Source organism: Ostrea edulis, chromosome 5 (genome assembly GCF_947568905.1).
Source record: "Ostrea edulis chromosome 5, xbOstEdul1.1, whole genome shotgun sequence".
In the NCBI taxonomy this organism is placed as follows: Eukaryota; Metazoa; Mollusca; class Bivalvia; order Ostreida; family Ostreidae; genus Ostrea; species Ostrea edulis.
Window position 1 is genome coordinate 81105440 of NC_079168.1, and position 20518 is coordinate 81125957.

At 35.6% G+C, this 20518-nt stretch overlaps 1 protein-coding gene across 2 annotated transcripts in view; it reads left to right on the forward strand.

The window, feature by feature from the left end:
- LOC125649961 (pecanex-like protein 1) overlaps positions 1 to 20518 on the forward strand; it is a 45756-nt gene that overhangs the window by 805 nt on the left and 24433 nt on the right. For both annotated transcript variants that reach the window (XM_056166427.1, XM_056166428.1), the window contains exons 2-18: positions 1211 to 1389; positions 1712 to 1836; positions 4284 to 4367; positions 4456 to 5460; positions 5886 to 6254; positions 7549 to 7686; positions 8373 to 8420; positions 8596 to 8758; positions 9519 to 9667; positions 11140 to 11236; positions 13926 to 14282; positions 14479 to 14632; positions 14752 to 14784; positions 17072 to 17243; positions 18428 to 18538; positions 19697 to 19788; positions 20364 to 20491. In XM_056166427.1, the coding sequence (XP_056022402.1) occupies positions 1211 to 1389; positions 1712 to 1836; positions 4284 to 4367; positions 4456 to 5460; positions 5886 to 6254; positions 7549 to 7686; positions 8373 to 8420; positions 8596 to 8758; positions 9519 to 9667; positions 11140 to 11236; positions 13926 to 14282; positions 14479 to 14632; positions 14752 to 14784; positions 17072 to 17243; positions 18428 to 18538; positions 19697 to 19788; positions 20364 to 20491 (3404 nt within the window). The remainder of the gene's footprint in view (positions 1 to 1210; positions 1390 to 1711; positions 1837 to 4283; positions 4368 to 4455; positions 5461 to 5885; positions 6255 to 7548; positions 7687 to 8372; positions 8421 to 8595; positions 8759 to 9518; positions 9668 to 11139; positions 11237 to 13925; positions 14283 to 14478; positions 14633 to 14751; positions 14785 to 17071; positions 17244 to 18427; positions 18539 to 19696; positions 19789 to 20363; positions 20492 to 20518) is intronic.

Genomic DNA, 20518 nt, shown 5'->3' on the forward strand with positions numbered 1-20518 from the left:
ACTCTAGAATTTATGAGCGTTATTTATATAGAATGGACATGGCAATGATATAACAGTATTATTCTCTGTTTTGACAAATTTAATTGCACTTTGCAAAGTGATCTCTTGTAAAATGTACTATTAAATATTTCGAGTTGATAAAACTGACATTGCAGTATATGGTATATAATATGATATATGATTGATCATTAAAGGCAAAAAAGAGTGTTTGGATTTTATTTTACATAAGGATATAAACCTCGACAAAGTTCCAAATAATTCTATGCGGATATCATTCAATATGTCAAAACAGGATGAATGTTATTTAAGTTTTTTGACTTTCCATAGTTTCCTTAAAATCGTAACTGTTCGTAATGACAGTTCACATCACTATATGACGTAGAGACAAACACATACTGAGGTAATTTCAGTCCCTTTATTGTTAATTTCATTCATTCTATGGACCCCTCATGAACAAAGAACTGAAGTTAAAAAGGAATTATTTATTTTACACATAATATTCAGTAAATGTAAATAATTATATAAAAATTGTTATTCATGTACATTTTGCTTAAAGAAAAGAAATCGAAAGCCACAAAAATCATCCAATAATTGCCCTTAATTTAATGTGAGGATCAACCTTGTGCAAGTAGGAGTAAATCTGACTGTGAGATATATTAGTTTCAGAGGCTGAGTAAAGAGCATATTTAAGAAGGCTTTTAACAAGCAGACATGGTTCTGCAATCATGTTTTTGATATTGAATTTTGACATTTCGAAATTCCATTGCTGCTAAATAATAATAATAATGTGCGTCATTTATATAGCGCATTATATAATTTGTAATTACTCTAAGCGCTTTAACAATGTAAAATGTAAATGAATTATTATAAAATGTCACTTCTAAACTGATTCATATATTATTATCTTGTGTGGTGCCATGTGTCTTCATGCTAGTGATGTCTCGACAAAAATGTCTGAATATATAGGTTCCATATTGTTAGGTACCATTTTTCTCCATTATATTTGTTTTAATTCTTGACTCTCCTTGTGTCTTCTACTCTTATAAAAAGTAAGAAAGTCAAATTAGAGAAAAACTATTAACTAACTTGCAAACGATATGGAACATGAATTTATTTATATGCATGGAAAATATATATTTAAGTACACTGACTAGGTTTCCCTATGTAAATAAGATGAAGAAGATATCTAAAAGGATCTTTTTTTTTCCAGACATTGGAATCTTCTCTGATCATTTGGACCATTTACTGTGCAACAGTTGGAGTGTTTTTTATGGTGATAAAACTTGTCAATTTCAAACTTCATCACATTTTTGACACCAGTGAGTTTATAGAGGACACACCAAAGGATGATAAATCCGAGGACAAAGACAGTCATGTTATAGAGTTCTGGTATGTCAGTTAACCTTTTTGCACTCTAGTATGTCATCAGGCATTCAGGGAATTATGTCAATAGTTTCCTGTGAAGAAAATTGTATAATAGTTGGTGTTATGATGTAAACAGACTGGTAAATGTACCATACTTTTTGTGTCATAACTTCATAAAAGGAAACATGTTTATCACTTTAAGCAACATCATGACCCTGAGTGATTCAAGGTCATTTGAACACAGTCAAGGTTAATGGAAAAACAACTGAATATGCACCAGTTAGGATTAGCTCATCAAGGGTAGTTATGATTTTTTATGCTAAATTTATGGCTTTTGAATTTGTAGTAACACAGAAAATGAGGCTGAACACATTGAAATGGTCAAGCTTCACCATTCCCCCTCCAGACCGCTGGACAGTGACAACAATAACAGTGACCATATCATCAGTCATCCTAGTGTGGAAATCAAAAGTAAGCCAAAGTAGAAACTAAACTTTTTGATTTGCAGTCCAGATGTGTCGTCTTAGAAATGCTTTTTTCCACTTACACTCCTGACGTACTGTATATCACATTCCAATATGTTTTTAAAAATTTCATTAATGTTATCTTATACAGAGCTCCAGATAAGGTGCATATCAGTGTAAATACTCTTTAAATTTTACCAAATACACATTTAAGTTGAAAATCATGCATAAAATAACACATTAGCAAATGTAAATATGCTTTACACTCCCAAAGTAATGCATACTTGTAACATATGTAGTATAATATAAATACAAATTATCTACTCATTTAAATTGAGGTTAGTCCATGGCTTGATCATACATGAACTTGCGCTATGAAATACGTTTCGAATGACAATCAGAATTTTGAAAGTTTGGAGGAGTTAACTTAAAACAACTTTATAGGCCTACCTGTCATACTTTTTATCTAATAGGTAGTGTGCGGTCGAAAGCACAGAAAAAAAACTTGTATTATCAATCGTGGATGAATGATATGATTGCTGTTAAAAACATGGCACAGAAAATGTCACCAGATAAATGATACTTCTTCCGTTATACTTTAATTAGCTTAAAGTTTATACTGAAAGGCCGCTCCAGCAGCATTGTCTCAATAAGTAATTGATGCATTTGCGAGAATGGGAGTCACACATTTATTTGATACTTGTATATTTACAGGGGAAAATCCTTTGTAGTTCTTTTTATTAAAACTCTTCATTGTCATTACGAATTTGATATTTATCATTGATGCAATAAAATTTTTATGTCAGACACTCAGTCACATGATTATGAACCAATTCTGTATTAGTGTCAAAACAGCAAAGATAATCAGTAAATTAACAAAATACTTTTTTGTCCTTTTTTTCTGAAAAGCAAAATAATCCTTGATTTGAAAATCAGGAGGTAAATACTCTTTGTGGCAAAAAAATATCTGGAGCTCTGTTATACACACATTTAAACATAAATACATTTTGATACATGCATACACATTGATTTTTTCATTTTTCAATAATGCTATTGAACTTGTGGTAATTTCTAAACCAAAAAGAACAGATAAAAGATGAAAGGAAAAATTGTTGCTAAATTTATTACGATGTATTTTTATATGCCCGTCCCGTATTATGTTATGGCGCTGTCCGTCCGGCTGGCTGGCTGTCCATCCGTCCGTCTGGGGTCATGTTTGCCTGACTTTTTTCTGTAACGGATGCATGTACAACTTTGAAATTTGGTCACAATACCTCCCTCAAGAATTGTAAGAGTGAGTTTGCATTTCAGCTGGATTGGTCCATCCTTGACCTACTTTAGGTCAAACAGTTTTCTGGGCTTTTTTTTCCATTATGGATACAGATATTGCCCTGAAATTTAGTCAAAGGCTTCCTCTTTGAGAAATACAAGTTCATTTTGCATTTCAGCTGGATTGGTCCATCCTTGACCTTCTTTTGAGCTAAAAATAGGTCAAACAGTTTTCCGACTTTTTTCATTACGGATACAGATATTGCCCTGATATTTAGTCAAAGGCCTTCTCTCGGAGGAATACAAGTTCAGTTTGCAGTTCTACTGGATTGGTCCCTCCTTGACTTACTTTTTTGAAAAAATAGGAAAAAAAGTCGTTCAAACAGTTTTCCGGACTTTTTTTTCATTATGGATACAGTTATTGCCATGAAATTTAGTCAAAGACTTCCTCTCTGAGGAATACAAGTTCAGTGTGCATTTCATCTGTTTTCATTACGGATACAGATTTTGCCGTGATATTTAGTCAAAGGCTGCCTCTCTGAGGAAGACCAGTGCAGTTAACATTTCAGCTGGATTGATGCACTATGACCTACAGTGCTTTAGGGGGTAGAAGTAGGTCAAACAGTTTTCCAGATTTTTTTTTGGTATGGTCACAGGTATTGCTCTGAAATTTAGTCACAGCCTCCCTTTCAGAGAAATACATAATCAATTCACATTGCAAACATTTCAATTCAATTGGTGCACCAATTAGTACTTTAGGACTAAAAGTAGATCAAATGGTTTCTTGGACTTTTTATCATCATAGATAGATATTGCACCAACATTTTGTCACAACCTCACTCTCAGAGAAATACATAATCAGTTCACATGTCAGATGGATCGGTGCACCATGACCCACTTTAAGGCTTTTCTATTCAGAATATGTGTTGTATCAATTCAGAGTGCACAATATGCTTTCAGGTTGAATTTCACTGTCCGATGGACGTATATTGTACTGTTTGCGGTACTCTTGTTTAATATGGCGTCCAGCAATTGTTTTTAAATAGATGTCTATTTGCCATTGAAAGCATCTTTATTGTTTCTATCTTGAATTTGTTTATGGTTTTTTAGGAGATGAAGGATGTTTAAGAATTGGATGTAAAACTTGAAGAAATGATATGTACAGCGCTTATTCTTAATGTTTAGGTGGGTCTGCACCCTTAGCAGAGTTAGAGAATGATGACATCGATCAAAAAGTCTCCAAGCAGAGAGAATCTACTCCACCAAGCAGTAAGTTACCTGGATTGAAGGTATGAAGATGGCTTTATTTTGTAGTTTGATACTTAGATTATTGACTATCGGTTCCATTGGTTGCTAGGTGACAGTGCTGTGGAGTGCAAACAGGAAGTGGAAAGGGGGAGTCATCCACATCAGGTGACACTGAAAGCAGAGGTAGAGGTCAACAGAGAACTTTCAGATGGAGAAGTGGAAATAGGAGAAGTGAAACTTCCTCCCACAAAAGAAGACACAGATTCGGATTTATCTCCCGATGGTGGGTGGATTCGCAGACGTAGGAAGGCCGTGAGGCGAAGCAAGAGTGCACTGGATTACAACCCAGACTCTCCAGTGCCTAGGGTCGTCAGAGCGTTTGACAAATTAGACCGATCTCTTCCTGCCAATTTATACACACAAGTTGAACAAGAGAAAGAAGAGGAGGATTCAGATGTCCGAAAAACAGAGAAGGGGGACGTAGAGTTAGAGGATTTGGAAGGAATGGATGAAGGGAGAGTGTCTCCATATAAACAGAGGATACCCAGCAGTAAAGCTTCGCAGCGGCTCCAGAAATATCGGCGGAGTTACTCTGCGGATGAAGGGGTACCACCACGGCCCATCACACCACCTCTCAGAGAAGTGTTTGACTCGGGCCTGCAAAATATATCAAAAGCATCACCAAATGACAGATCAAACAGCAACAGTAGTGAACCATTCCCGGGACTATTGAAATTCCAGGCTCCAGATATCTTAGCTGATCTGCCTGGAAGTAGTGAGGACAAAACATCTCGAACGCTGAGGAACAGTGACAGTGATAGGTCAGACATCAGTGTGGGAGAAATCAAAGTGAAAGTAGAAAAAAGAGAAGGGGGGCCCAATAAAAAAAGTCGTCCATCTAGTGCAGGGGATATCAACAGAATAAGTGCTCCGATAGATCCAAACCTCACGACAAAAAGTGCTTCCAGATCTGCTCGGCCAGGAGGGATTGGATCTAAGATAGCTAGATTTTTCCAGAATAGTGGACACAATAATTCTCAGGAAATTGCTTCAGAACAGAGTAGTACTGTAGGGTTGGAGTGTTTGTTTAGTACAGACAGTGATTCAACAGAAGGTAAGGGGGAAATACTACTGTACTGGGTATAGTAAAAATGAGATAACTGCATCCTGTACTGGCCTACTGTGCATAATGAAAACAGAAATGACTGCATTCTGTACTGGGTATAGTGAAAACTACATTCCATTGTTTATGATTTTGATTTATTCACATTTAAAATATTTCTAATGGAATGACAGAAATGTTAATCATTTACATAAGTATATTCAAACTGAATAATATTTCATATATTACATTTAGGTTTGGGATATGTTTTCATTTAAAAGCGAGTCCTAATGTTATGTAGCATGGATGTAAATTTTAGTTTAGTGACAAAAAAATCAAAGAATTTATCCTGATGAGAACTCGTATTGCTACTTATCAAAGTGCAGTATTCATCATCGTAGAGGAAACAATTAAATCTGAAAGTTTTGATTTTGCAGATGATAGCAGTCATACAAAGGACCACTATCTATCAGACTCTTCCAGCTCAATGACAAACGAGGGGGAGAGCATTTTCGACACCAGTCCAGAATACCCACCAATTCATTCTCATCTTGTAGCGAAGGATAAATTGAACCCTTCACGAGATTCTGCTAATGTCCAGGGAAATCCCAGTGAAACACATTTACCCCCATCAGAGGTGAACACGCTGATGGTAGCGGAACATCAAAACACTCCACCACCTTCGGATCCACCCATAGAAGATGACGAGCTGGAAATTCTGAAGCAGCAGGGGGCCATTCCAAAAAACTACCGCAGGTCACAGAACATGCCATCGGAGATAGATCCATCTTCACTGCATAACCAAGGTAATGTGTTAATTACACCTCATCTCGAGAACAGTACATGTACCCAATATACATTTCATGCATTTACACTTGATTTCCAAACTTTAATACTTAGTGGACTGAAAGGTTAAGGTCAAAATTATGTCACTAATAGAATCGGGGTCATTTATCAAGCTCAAATTTTGTCCATACTCAGAGGCATAGTGTTTCACAAACACATCTTGTCAGGGTTCGAAATTAACTTTTTCAAGCACTAGTCCGTACGGATTAGTCACTGTTGATGTTCACTAGTCCGCAAAGCATTTCACTAGTCCGACCAGTATATCATATTAAATGATCTTCATTTTATTCTTAATGAAACCAAACACATCACAGTTGCAAGCAATTCAGTTTCTAACACCTACAGAAGAAAAAGACCACCATACTTTATTTTGCATTCAAGATCTTCAGAAGCATACAGTAACCTCCGAGTTAATCCTTTTATAAACGTCCATAACTACATAAGTGCATTCAAGATCAACGTTCCTGTTGTTTTCATGCTCAGTTCTTAGAGTCACAGGTGTTTGAAATTTTATCAATAAATTCAATAAAATTCACTCGATTGACGAAGCCATGAGTGATAGTGTTACGATCTCCTGTGTTAGAGTCGCGAATGATAAGAACATGTGTGCACAAACATGCATGTTCTTAGACCACACTGTTTGCAGTTCTTGCACCTCGAACCCATTCTCGTGATGCATTCTCGGCGTTTGGAATCGGCAAGAATTTGTGCTCGTTCGAGGAACAGGAGTCTCGAACGCACTCCATGTGTTTGGAAGATGAGGATGTCATACATGTAGTCATGCAAACACTTAACCATGCAGGTAATCGACCATAAGTTCAAACATCTAAGACACTCAGACAAATCTTGCTAAAATCTTAACCAATTCAAGATTGATTTTTCGGATTTTCACTAGTCCATACGGACTAGTACTATAGAGAATTTACTAGTCCGACACATTTTTTACTAGTCTTGGACTTACAGACATGAGGTAATTTTGAACCCTGCTTGTTCTTCACTTTTTGTGTTTGACAATGCCATGTATCGACTAATGGAAACACACACACCCCCTCCCCTTCCCCCACACATACACATGTGTAGATAAAATCAGAAAAGTGGGATACTACATTTCTCTGAATTGTCACTAAAACCCCCCAGATAATATCATTGAGACAAGTGTTCATGTGATGCAAGGAATTTGCAGCTTTTCAGTAATCACTGTTCAAAATGATAGTATTCATGTATTTACCATTTAAAAGACTGTGATTTTTACAGAGCTTGGAGGAAGTCCATCCTCTGGCGAACTCTCAGACACAGAGGATTTCCGACGGAAGATTTTGGAGATCCTTAGTGATTCCACAGACAACCCAGACAGAATGAAGAAGTTGTTTAAAGCTGTGATAGAAGCTAAAGGTATGGTATTGTGATAGAAGTCAAAGGTATGGTATTGAGATAGAAGTCAAAGGTATGGTGTTGAGATAGAAGTCAAAGGTATGGTGTTGAGATAGAAGTCAAAGGTATGGTGTTGAGATAGAAGTCAAAGGTATGGTGTTGAGATAGAAGTCAAAGGTATGGTGTTGAGATAGAAGCTAAAGGTATGGTGTTGAGATAGAAGTCAAAGGTATGGTGTTGTGATAGAAGTCAAAGGTATGGTATTGTGATAGAAGTCAAAGTTATGGTGTTGAGATAGAAGTCAAAGGTATGGTATTGTGATAGAAGTCAAAGGTATGGTGTTGAGATAGAAGCTAAAGGTATGGTGTTGAGATAGAAGTCAAAGGTATGGTGTTGTGATAGAAGTCTAACGATAAGTATGGATGCATCAGTACACAGCATATTTGGTAGATTCTTCATGTAGTTTGGTCAAATTACACTGAGCTGAATAGGTTCCACTTCTTTACAGTGTATGCTTTGTGGTCAATTGACCCCTTTGTTTGGACTGAAATATTCATTAATATACTTGTAAATGAGGCTGTTATATCACAAAGCAGTGCAAGAGAAGTGATACATTGTGGGTTGTTTTTTCTCTTGTGAGAGAAGTGATGAATTATGGTTGTTTTTCTATCTATAGAGAAGTGATGCATTGTGGGTTGTTTTTACAGACAGGCGAGGAGGCCGGGATTCCCCTGTACAGGAAACACAGCAAAGCAGTATGTGTTTTGTTTTGATATCAAGTCTGATAATCATAAATCAAGTATGAATTGTACATTTTGAAAATGTTTTAATATACTAGCATGTATGCTTTCATGTTCATTGTTAACCCAAAGTTAAAGTTGGAGTCTTTGCGATGTAATATTTCATAATGTCTATTGCCTGTGATTTTAGTGAAGGAGGAGAAGAAAGAAGAAGGGGAGACAAATAAGTTGACCCCAGCTGATGAGCAGGAGGTTCAGTCCTCCAAGTCCACCACACCCACTGAGTGTTGTGCACTGTTACCAGTCTCCAAGGAGATCGAGTCCGCTCAACCACAATCTGCAAAACTCAACAGGTCAGCTTACTCAAGTATTAGTTTTTAACATACTAATGCAAGTTAGTGCACTAGATATCACATCTTGTCATGATGTACTAGATATCATGTATTCTGTTGTGATATACTGGATATCACATCTGTCATGATGTACTAGATATCACTTATTTTGTCATGATGTGCTAGATATCACTTATTTTGTCATGATGTGCTAGATATCACATCTGCCATGATGTACCAGATATCACATATATATTCCGTCATAATGCATAATTGTGTAATAATGTGATTCCTCAGGCCACCTTTAAAAAAATCTGTTTGTCCTCTCCAAAGTGACCGATGAAAAAACAGCCTGACTGAAAACTCTTTTTTAGCCTCCGTGAAATAATAAATTTTGTAACAATCCAGAGTCTTCTCATCCTCTCAATATCAGTTTTAATTTTACATCTGCAACTACTTTTTCATCAAAATGCTTAACTTATAATTTTATGCCTATGAGATCGCATAATGAGAAGCATCATGGTGATTGACACTTAATTCAAAACGACTGTTGTTAACAACAAACCATGTGCTAGCGAAACAACACCATGTTCACTGAATTTTGAAAGTTTAGGATTGTTAAGAAATTTCTTTAAAAAAAATTTCCTGCTACCTGTAGACCCATATTGGGTTGGGAGAGGGCAAGCAAACAATTTTATAAAGGGGGCCTCTTGTGGTAGTATTTTACCCTCCTGTAAATTTTTAGACATAAAAATGTACTGATGTAGTTTTTGGTTGACAGGAAAAGAGGTCGTCGGAGAAGGGGGAAAAGTGGTTTAACGAGGAGGGATACACCCACGGTAAAAACTCCGGCGGGAACATCCATCCACTCAGCAAAGGACCACAATGACACCAGTGAGGGTGCAGTCCATTGGTTCCAAGATGAAAATGGTACAGTGATTACTGTTAAACAGCATCAATAACCATTGAAGCTTAACATACAATCATCTTCTATTTTTGAAAACTTAGTGCCTTGAATACTTTTTTCTGCTGTTGACTTATTAAAGAATAGTGTTTGAATTAGTGATTGAAGGTTGAAAATTTTTCATAATGGATTATTTGGTATAATTGAAAAACCCTAATTTCATTTTTGAAATTCACTAAAGATTCTTCATTAGGTAATAACAGTATGTGTCACATTGGTTAATTTGGCTTTGGAATTCATTTTTTTTAAAATGAAATAACAATATTTTATTAATATGGTTGTTATCAATTGGAATCTATAATGTTTGTGGAAGTCTTTACAAACAGTCGATACTCATCAGTATTGTTGAATAGACCCGTCACAGACAACTTTATCACATATCTTTTAAATGATGCATGACATGTCTTTATCACCACATAGCACTTTATTCAACCCCATGTTTCTTTTAAATAAAATTTATTTTATTTGATTGTATGTAGTGAATTTGTGTTTGCATATTTGTAGTACCGTATATACTCGCCTATAAGTCGGTTGTATTTTTTAAGGTTATTTTATAGGAATTTGCCATTGACCCGCTTATAAGTCGGTACAAATTTTTGTCAGAATCGGTTGACAATTTCAAGTCAATGCTCAACTGTTTTTACCTATGTTTCAAAAAATATTTTGAGAAATTAATAATTAAGAGGTGCTCAATATCCAAGCCATACCTGTTTGGGGTTTAAACGCAACCCTTGATCTGTTATGGGCAATGATCCCTTGTTTACCTATGCAATTATGGTCTCCTAATTACCAGTACCTGACACTGTGTGACTGTTTACTTAGTGGCACGAGCCTCGCGAAAACTGTTATTGTGGGATTCCGGTATAATTCATTGTATCAACAATTTTAAGAGTCAAGAATGATGATCTAAATTATCTGTTAACAATATTCAATCTTTTATGAAATATATTTCAGCCAGTATACATATGAATATTTCAATATTAAATCGGGTTCGTAATTCAATTTTACCGATAAACGATAGATTAGTTGAATATTGAAAGTATTAATTATATAGCGGTATGTAAATAATTTTTAACTAGTTAAAAATATGCAAATACTTGTACTTTATACATAATTTTAAAATACATAAACAATACAATATGTCTAGATAATCATTTGTGTGGTAGTCCATAATAATCATCGGAGTTGTTTAAAAAATATAAAAAATATACATTACGCCGCCCAGAAAAATACCAATCTTCTTAGAACGCGCCTATAAGTCGGACATAGAGTTTTGGACCAAAAATTGACTCCCAAAAATCCGACTTATAGGCGAGTATATACGGTAATTGAATATGATCAAATGTTAAAAACATAATCAGCAGTTGACATGGCAACCAATTGACAGTCGGAGTAAGCGTAGTATTAAATAGGAGTGCTTTTTAATGTTTCATTTCAGGTCAGTGGTTCGGCTACACATTTGAAGAGAACAGTGCAGGCGTGGCCTTTGTAGCAGAAGACATCCCGACTCACGTGAACAGCTTGGTAGACAAGAGGTAAATAGGCAGTGCATTAGTCCTCATCAAGGTCATTCACGTCAGACTCCAAGATGCTGTATACAGGGAAATTTTCACACCCTGTTATTTTTGTCCATGTACATTGGAAAATTATTTTGCCCACACTTAAATTCACCCAAAATTGTTCCTTGCTATTTTAAAGTATGAATCACTTGTAATGTGTGTACACTGTATTTGCTTAGTTTTTAAGTCAACCATTCAGGATAAGGGCAAGAGGGACAAAAATGTAATGGGGGCAAAGTTTAACATGTATACAGTATTAGTTTTATAGTATGGCTAATGCACATACATATAAGCTTAGGATAAGGGCAAAAAATGTAGGGGGGGGGGGGGGCAAAATTCAGAGTACAGCACATAGCAAACAGGCTTATAATAAATTCACACTTATTGCGAAGAGATATTTATTCCTAGTGAGAGAAAAATAACGAAAATTTTATTGAATACAAATCTGTTTGGTTGTGACAAATTGTTTTTCATTGGCCGTGGTTAGCTGCAATAATGTAGCCCTATCCGAATTATTTTATTCTGATGTTTTCGGGATAGGGTTACAATTCCATAGGATCTCTGTAATGGTGCAAAATAATTTTATGAATAACCAATAATAAGCTCCGTGTATTAGTCCCAAATGTTGTTTACACCAAAAGAGTACCAACTTTGTGCTTGGACATGTCTAATAAAGGTGTTTTTCATATAAACATCATATACAGCATGCAAAATTCTTCATCTGCTCCGCCATGCTTATTATTGCGATATATCGTAGGTGGATCTACTGAAAAACCTAAATATTGACAATCTGCGCGAAAATGTAGTTGCTCGAGCCACTCTGACAAGGAAAGGAAAATCATATGGTTGCAGAAAGAATTTACACTCTGCTGTTCATTTTTAACTTGATATTTAATGTAAACCTTTTTAATACCGACAAAATAGCTTTCTCCTCCGTACTTGTCCATTGATGTAAATACTACTTTACATGGCATATGCAAATAACTTGACAATCGGAAGTTGAAACTTCAGTACACCAAACATTGCGCACAAATATGAATTGAGAAATTGAAATATATCGAAATTGTTGAAAATGGTAGAATAGAGCCTCACAAATCGTAAGTTGCAGGTTGTAAATTTATATATTGACTAAGAAACATAGTCTTAGAATATCATTTTAGTTACGTAAAGAAAGTCAGCAAATGGTTAGAATGATTGAAAATGTTGCGGGAGTGAATCACTCCCGCATTTGCACCATTACAGAGATCCTAAGGAGTTGTAGCCCTCCCCCAAATCGGAGAGGACTGCATTATTGCAGCTAGCCGTGGTGGTATTCATAACTGCGTTTTACTGTATTAGTATTGGACACTGGTAAATGTATGTACAAGTATTCTTCTAAATTACGAGGGCGAGTCAATAAGTAACCAGCCTATTCCATTTCCGATTGACCAAGACGGTCATGAATTTTATGCCTTGATTCAATACATGTTTTATACCTGGGTACAAAATTGCACCCCTATCTAGTAATTCTTTAGTAAAGATATTGAATGTCAAACATGGCTAGTGATGCAAAGGCATGCTTTTCATCTTAAGATGAGTACCGCGCTACATGTAATATGCGTTTCATGTATTTAAAAGGTAAAACAGGCAAGGAAATACACGTTGAATTAGCCGATGTTTATTGGTCTTCTGAACCATCTTTTACTCAGATTAAATTCTGGGAAGGGGAATTCAAACGTGGTAGAATGTCTTTAGAAGATGAAGCCAGGTCTGGACGCCCATTGGATGCCACTGACGAAGAAATATGTAAGAAAGTTCGGGATCTGGCATACTCTGGGAGAATTCAGTTGGAAGAAATAGTGCAGACATTAGGCATTTCACATGGTAGCGTTTCAACAATCTTACATGATTGTTTAGTTATGCGCAAGCTAACAGCCCGTTGGGTCCCCAAATTCCTTAGCGATGAGCAAATGGCAACCAGAGCATCAGTATGCAGCGCCTTGTTGAAGTATTTTAGGTCAAAAGATGATTTTCTTTTGCGTCTGGTGACTAGATTAGACTTGGGTTTGTTATTATGAGCCAGAGAATACAATTCAAGAGTCGTCAGTGGGTAGGGCCTGGGTCCCTGAGGCCAAAGAAGTTCAAGACGCAACCATCTGCTGGCAAGGTGATGGCCACAGTATTTTGGGATGCAAAAGGCGTTTTTACCCAAGAAAAGTATGCAAACATGCTAGACCAGCTGAAAACCGCCATCCATGAAAAACACCGAGGTAAATTCTGTAAGTGTTTTGCTGCAACAGGACAACGCGAGAGTCCACACTTGCAAAGTTGCAATGGGTGCTGTAGAGCAAAACGGGTATGAATTAATTACACATCCTGCCTATTCACCTGACCTAGCGACTTCTTCCTATTCCCAAACTTGAAAAAGGATATCCGTGGACGTCATTTCTGGTCTGACGATGAAGTTGTGACGGCAGTTGAGGAGTAGGTCAATGGAAAGGACTCTGACTTTTTCAGTTCTGGGCTGATGGCACTTAAACACCGTTGGTCTAAGTGCATCACACTAGAGGGCAATTACATCGAAAAAGAAGAGGTGGATCTCAACCGGAAATAAGTTAGGCTGGTTACTTATTGACTCGCCCTTGTAGGTTATATTTTTCTGAATGCTAAAGTTGATCTGTTTCAGTTGGAGTAGTACATGCAGTGATGGATCCTGTAACGATGATTCTGGCTCCACGGTTATTCTCGATTCACCATCTGGAACCAAGAAAGAGGATGCATCTCTGGATCCACTGAATTCAAACATAGCGGCATTCGACATTCCAAATTTAATTCGTAATCATCATGACATGCAGCTTCTTCAGCAATTCCAGCCTAACTTGATGCTGCAGCTTCCCTGTGACAGCTCAGATGAATCTGAGTCTCCCAACTTCCAAAAGTCCAAAGAGAAAAAACCCAAACACTTCTACAAATTCCAGATGTTTAAAAAGACATTTCTTAAAATTCGATTTGATCGATTAGCTCTGCTAGCTCTCTTAGATAGGTAAGGACGTGGATATGTTTCACTGTCACAAGAACAACAATAATCATCCTTGTACAGTGTGAATTTAAGTTTGTACAAATCATGACCTATGATTCAATGTATGATTATAGTAGTTGTTCAAAATTTCTGCAATTTATTTCTCAGTAAGAGGAGTTGACTCAGGTAGCATTATTACCTGTGGGTCTGTTTGTTGCAGGAACCTGACATTACTAGAAAACCTGGTGACAGTTTTGATTGCGATGCTGGTAGGGGCCCTAGGGGCCTTAGTGCTCACCCGGAATTTCTATCATGACATCCTAGTATTTGTGTTCTGTTTCATCATCGCTGGCTGTCAGTATTCTCTTCTAAAGGTAAAGGGTGATGAGGGGGGAATCTTATAATTTCCTTTATTTCTGTCTCATCGTATTTGTCAGTAAATATCTGTGGGGAAAAAACCCAAATTGCTTCAAAAATGTTGATTCTTTTTTAGAGTGTACAGCCTGATGCAGCATCACCCATGCATGTAAGTGAGATTGTTGTCATAGTGATGTCAGAGTCTGGAATGTCCAATGATAAAATATACCAGTACTAATAATGAAAAATATAGGTTTCTGTTAAATGAATATGTTAATTATTGAAGGGGGAGTTTGATACTGTTAATTTTGTAATTACTGGTACTTTGCTTAAACAAAATAGATTTAAAACTTAAGGTAATTCCCCATACCACATCTTAATATTGAAAAACCGACTGATTTCTATCAAAATTAGCGTGTATATTTTCAAGGATGTATATTGACCAAATTCCCAAAGAAAAATATGTTTAGCAGCCTTTCCCAGAGTACAGCCGCTTCTAAAAGTACAACACATCACTTTAAAACAAGTAGTGTTGATATACATAGATTTTAAGGCACTGTCAATATTTAAGTGATAGAAATATGTTTCTTTCATATGAATTGAAGAAATGTATTGCATTTGACTGTTTTCAATAATTTTTCATCTACTGAACCAAACTCTTGGTTTCAAAGTGATGAAAATGCACATATAGTAGTCAAATTTTGACTAATCATAGCCTACCATATCTGGAAAATTGTGTTTTCAAAAACCTACAGATTTTTTAAATATTTCAATATGTTATACCTTTGCACTCCAGCAATCATTTGACATGAGAAGTAGATAGGGTATCGGATAATTTGAGAGCCTAATGACCCCCTCTAGGTTATAAACCTTGAAAAAACGTATATTGGAAAATGGTGTCTAAAAATCCTATCTCTGCAAACATGTTTCATTCATCATTTGCATTACTAAATTACCACTGCAAGAAATATTACAGGGTGGTTTTTGGAAATACATTTTAAAACATTAAAGCTTCAAATAGCAGAAAACCACTTTCATTGATTGTCGTAAGCTTTAGGGATCGGGCTTGAAGTTAGGAAAATCCTACCTTTACTATGGAGCTTACTAAATCCATAGCCTACGTCACATGAACACTGACATGACGTCACAATAGATGAAAAAATAAAATTATGTTGTCATATTTAGTTGGAACAAACAAAGTGATGTAGATCAGAATGATTTTTACATTTTTAACGCTCATTTAGAGAATGCTATAACCTATGCTCAAATTACAAATTTTGGGAAATTCAAATATTTCAAAACACCTGAATTCTGCATTCCTCGCCCCCTTGGTAATTTTTAATTCCTGGTAGTTTTTAACAATACGATAAAGCCATACGATGTGAGTATTAATGATATGTAGTATCGCGTACATTCCAAGACGTTTTGATAAAAACATCAGTGAAGGCCATGTCTGGCCAGCAAAGCGTTTTAGATAAAAGAAAATTACATGTAACACCCATGGTCCTTACTGTACGTACAAGAACACAAACATAGGACACCTAGAGATAAACATGTGACAAATCTGTCAGCATATGATCTAATTGAACTCCCTGAGATCATTAGACACAACAGAGATATTCACATACATGTATGTGCACATTTATTGTGGATTCGGACTTCGGAGGGCCTCGAAAGCGATTTTTGTCATGTAAATAAATATGAAAATTTTGCAATGGTGGTTACAATGTCAAATAACTTTAGACTGTGCATATATTTTATTTAGGTCATGACGACATTGTATTCTTTCAGGTTTAAATAAATTATAAAGCAAACATAACAAAAATGTGTGACTGTCAGTACATGTAGTGTGCTGCTCTACAAAAAAAATTGCATTTTGTTGTAGGAGATTTGATATTTCTACCCATCATTAATGATCAGAAATCACACAAAAGAAATGGCCTACAATAGATACATTGAAGGTTGGCAACACGATTTAACATCATAATCTGTAATATTTGCAGAAATCTCACGGGAATTACTAAACGACTGTATGTCATAACGCAATGTGTATGGAGAGTTTACGACTTTGCGATGTATACAACTATAAGCATTTTCTCTCCCGAGCATTGTTTTGTATATAACCGGCTTGTTTGTAATGTTGCGATTCGTTTGTTGTTGTTTTTAATTCTAAATTTTTGTTGTTTGCTTTCAAACAATCAGTCCTAATACGGTCTACAAAATTCACCAAAATGCCATCGGGTTCGTTGAAATAACGCTCGTGACTCGTGAATAACGTTTCTAACGTTATTTGACGTGGTATGGGGAGTTACCTTAATTATCATGGGTAATGGATTGGAGCTGTTTATTGTAATGTAAACAAAATACAAAATAAATATTAAACTTCATTGTTGAATGGAATTGTTTGCTGTACTGTATGCCAGATATGATGGTGTGTTTTCCTGTTCTTCATACAGGGATACAATCGATTGGTGGTATTCAGCCGTCCGTTCTATTTCTGCGTGTGTTGTGGCCTTATGTTAGTGTTGGATTTTGCTATACCTTACTCACCCACCAAACCGACGCTCGTATACGGTCTGCCCTTCGGATTAGAAGATTCCCTAACATTTGCCAGGGATCTTTTGAAAAGTGAGTTTATGACGACTTCAAGGATAAGATTTAGGACTTTTAGTAAAAAGTGAGTTTATGACGACTTCAAGGATAAGAATTAGGACTTTAAGTAAAAAGTGAGTTTATGATGACTTCAAGGATAAGAATTAGGACTTTAAGTAAAAAGTGAGTTTATGACGACTTCAAGAATAAGATTTAGAACTGTAAGTAAAAAATGAGTTTATGATGACTTCAAGGATAAGAAATAGTACTATAAGTAAAAAGCGAGTTAATGACGACTTCAAGAGTAAGATTTAGTGCTGTAAGTAAAAAGCGAGTTTATGACAACTTCAAGAATAAGATTTAGAACTGTAAGTAAAAAATGAGTGTATGATGACTTCAAGGATAAGAAATAGTACTATAAGTAAAAAGCGAGTTAATGACGACTTCAAGAGTAAGATTTAGTGCTGTAAGTAAAAAGCGAGTTTATGACGACTTCAAGAGTAAGATTTAAGACTGTATAAAGTAAAAAGTGAGTTTATGACGACTTCAAGGATAAGATTTAGGACTTTAAGTAAAAAGTGAGTTTATAACCACTTCAGGGATAAGAATTAGGACTTTGAGTAAAAAGTGAGTTTATGACAACTTCAGAAGTAAGATTTAGTACTGTAAGTAAAAAGTGAGTTTATGATGACTTCAAGGATAAGATTTAGGACTGTAAGTAAAAGTGAGTTTATGACGACTTCAAGAGTAAGAATTAGGGCTGGTTATTACCCTGGACACCAAACGCATCACAGACAGAAAAGAAGTAAGTGAAGCCGTGGTTAGTTTTGCTGAGGATAAAGTTTTAGCAAATTTATAATTTTATTGACTTTCCAAAATTATTTTTATTAATTTATTTTTTAGAAAATAGATATGTTTTGAATATAATCTTTTAACAATGACCTATAATGATCTTGACTTATAAAATGTTGATACTAAAAAATTGATATATAGCATTTTATCCCAATTTTGAAACAAAAGTCATGACGAAGAAGGAAAAAATATGCAAATTTTTTTTCTGACATGAAGTTGGCATTTTGATTAATTAGGTCATGAATTACTAGTAAAAACTATACAGTCGTTGTGTTTGATGGCTGTAAGCAATGACTTTGTGACATTGCTCCAGTTCTGAGCTGTTTGTGTGTGTTACTTTCTCAACTGGTCTCTCTTTGTGTTGACAGTTCTAGTCTTGTGTCTACCAATTATATTCACCATTGGTCTCCTACCACAAGTCAACACCTTCATCATGCATTTAATGGAGCAAACTGAGATGCATATATTTGGTGGAAATGGTGAGTACAACTTTTGGAACTGACTGTATGTTTTGTTTTTTTGACAGTATGATTTATATGTACATGTATATATGTATCGATAAGCATAGCATCAGTCTTCACGAAAACATTTAAAAGTTGCTGGCCAGTCGGACCAGTGAACTGTCTGAATTTACTGGCCCACAGTGAAATTTACTGGCCCCCAAAATTTTTATAGTACATGTTTATCACATACATTATGGAATGCATTGTAAAACTGCACAATTAATTTACTGAAACTATGCTTATTACTCATATTCATATCCACCCTAAGACATCCTTTCTGTTGATACCAGAAAAACAACACCGTACACGGTATTTTCTCTCTCTCTTTGCCCAAATAACAAAACTACAAATTCACGTATTTTTCACAAACATGAAAACAGCCCGAGTGCACCTTAGGAAGTAGCCTTCTCTACCAACATCAAATGTAAATGATTGATTAATTCTATAAACTATAGAAATTGCATAAAATCAGAGATAACTGCAATTGACGAAGTTCATTTTAATTTGACAATGCAATAAAGCAGCAATTACCGGTGTGCAGTGCAATACAGAATGCAGCCATTTTTGTTGTTTCAATAAGTTGTTCGTTGAATATTCACGTTATCAACGTACAAGTTATCTTGACAATTACAAGTATAGACATAGTTATCATTCTTTACTTTAAAGAAATAAACAAACCACGATGTCAAAACACTTACTTTATGTGCTATTTATTGATTTATTTTTATTTTGATGGTAATTTAAGTAAATAAGACGTTTAGAATATATAAATCCAACATTATATTTAATGTGACTTACAAAAAGTCTACAAGCCCATCGGACTTCCTGGTTTTTTAATTTCACTGACCCAACCCTAAAATTCACTGGCCTCGGTCTTCGGACCACTGAGTTTTCGTGAAGACTGTAGCATCGTTTTGTAATTATATGTTCTTTTGTTACATAATTAAAACAGTTGTCTTGCAATAAGTAAAGAAAGGGGATTTTTAAACACCCATCATATTTCATGTTTAGACACCATTAATACATGTATGTAGAATGAGAATAGAGATGAATTTTAGCTGATTTGTTGGGTCGTGTTTCATGTTTACCATTAGTAGAGACGATTTCTAGCTGACTTATTCTGTCATTTTTTAGGCTCCATCAGTCTCAGTTCCTCAATATACTCGGTGATCAGAAGTATCATCGGGGTCGCCTTCCTGTATGGCTTCTGCTTCGTGGCAATTGAAGTAAGGAACAGAGGAAAACAAATACCATTTGTTTACTTTTTTAAGGGTGCTGTGAACATGGAAAAATCTGTGTGTTGTTAATTACTTAAAATCAATATTGCTTATGTATGGATGTAATTTCTGCAATGCCAATATGTATTTTTTAAAATATGAAATACAGTTAAAAGCTAGAATTTGTTTAAGATTATTTATGCAAAAAGTTGTTTTACATATATAATGTAATTTACCTCCATTGTAATTTTCCACATTTTAAAATCATAAAGGAGATCTAACTGACAATGTTTGGCTATATTTTCATAATGATATTTTCATTTCTGCATTGATAGAGATTATTACACTTTAACAGACTCTAAATACATTTGTATCACTAATATGTATACATGTAAGTACTCGTGTAGTGACTGTGTATGGAAATCATTAAATACGTGTAGCTTCAGTATTAAGGATTCGCCCAAGTGTATGTTTATCTATAGACTGGTGTGTTTATTTAAAGTCAGGTGTGTTTATTTATAGGCTGGTGGTCCCCATGACTGTGACTGGTATGTTTATTTATAGACTGGTATGTTTATTTATAGGCTGGTGGTCCCCATGACTGTGACAGCAGGGATCTCTCTCAGAACGTGGTCTTCTCTGTGTTCTCTGCTATTCTAGTGGCTGTGTCCTATCACCTCAGTCGCTCAGCCAGCGATCCTAGTGTTCTCTGGTAAGCTAAATAGTCGCTCAGCCAGCG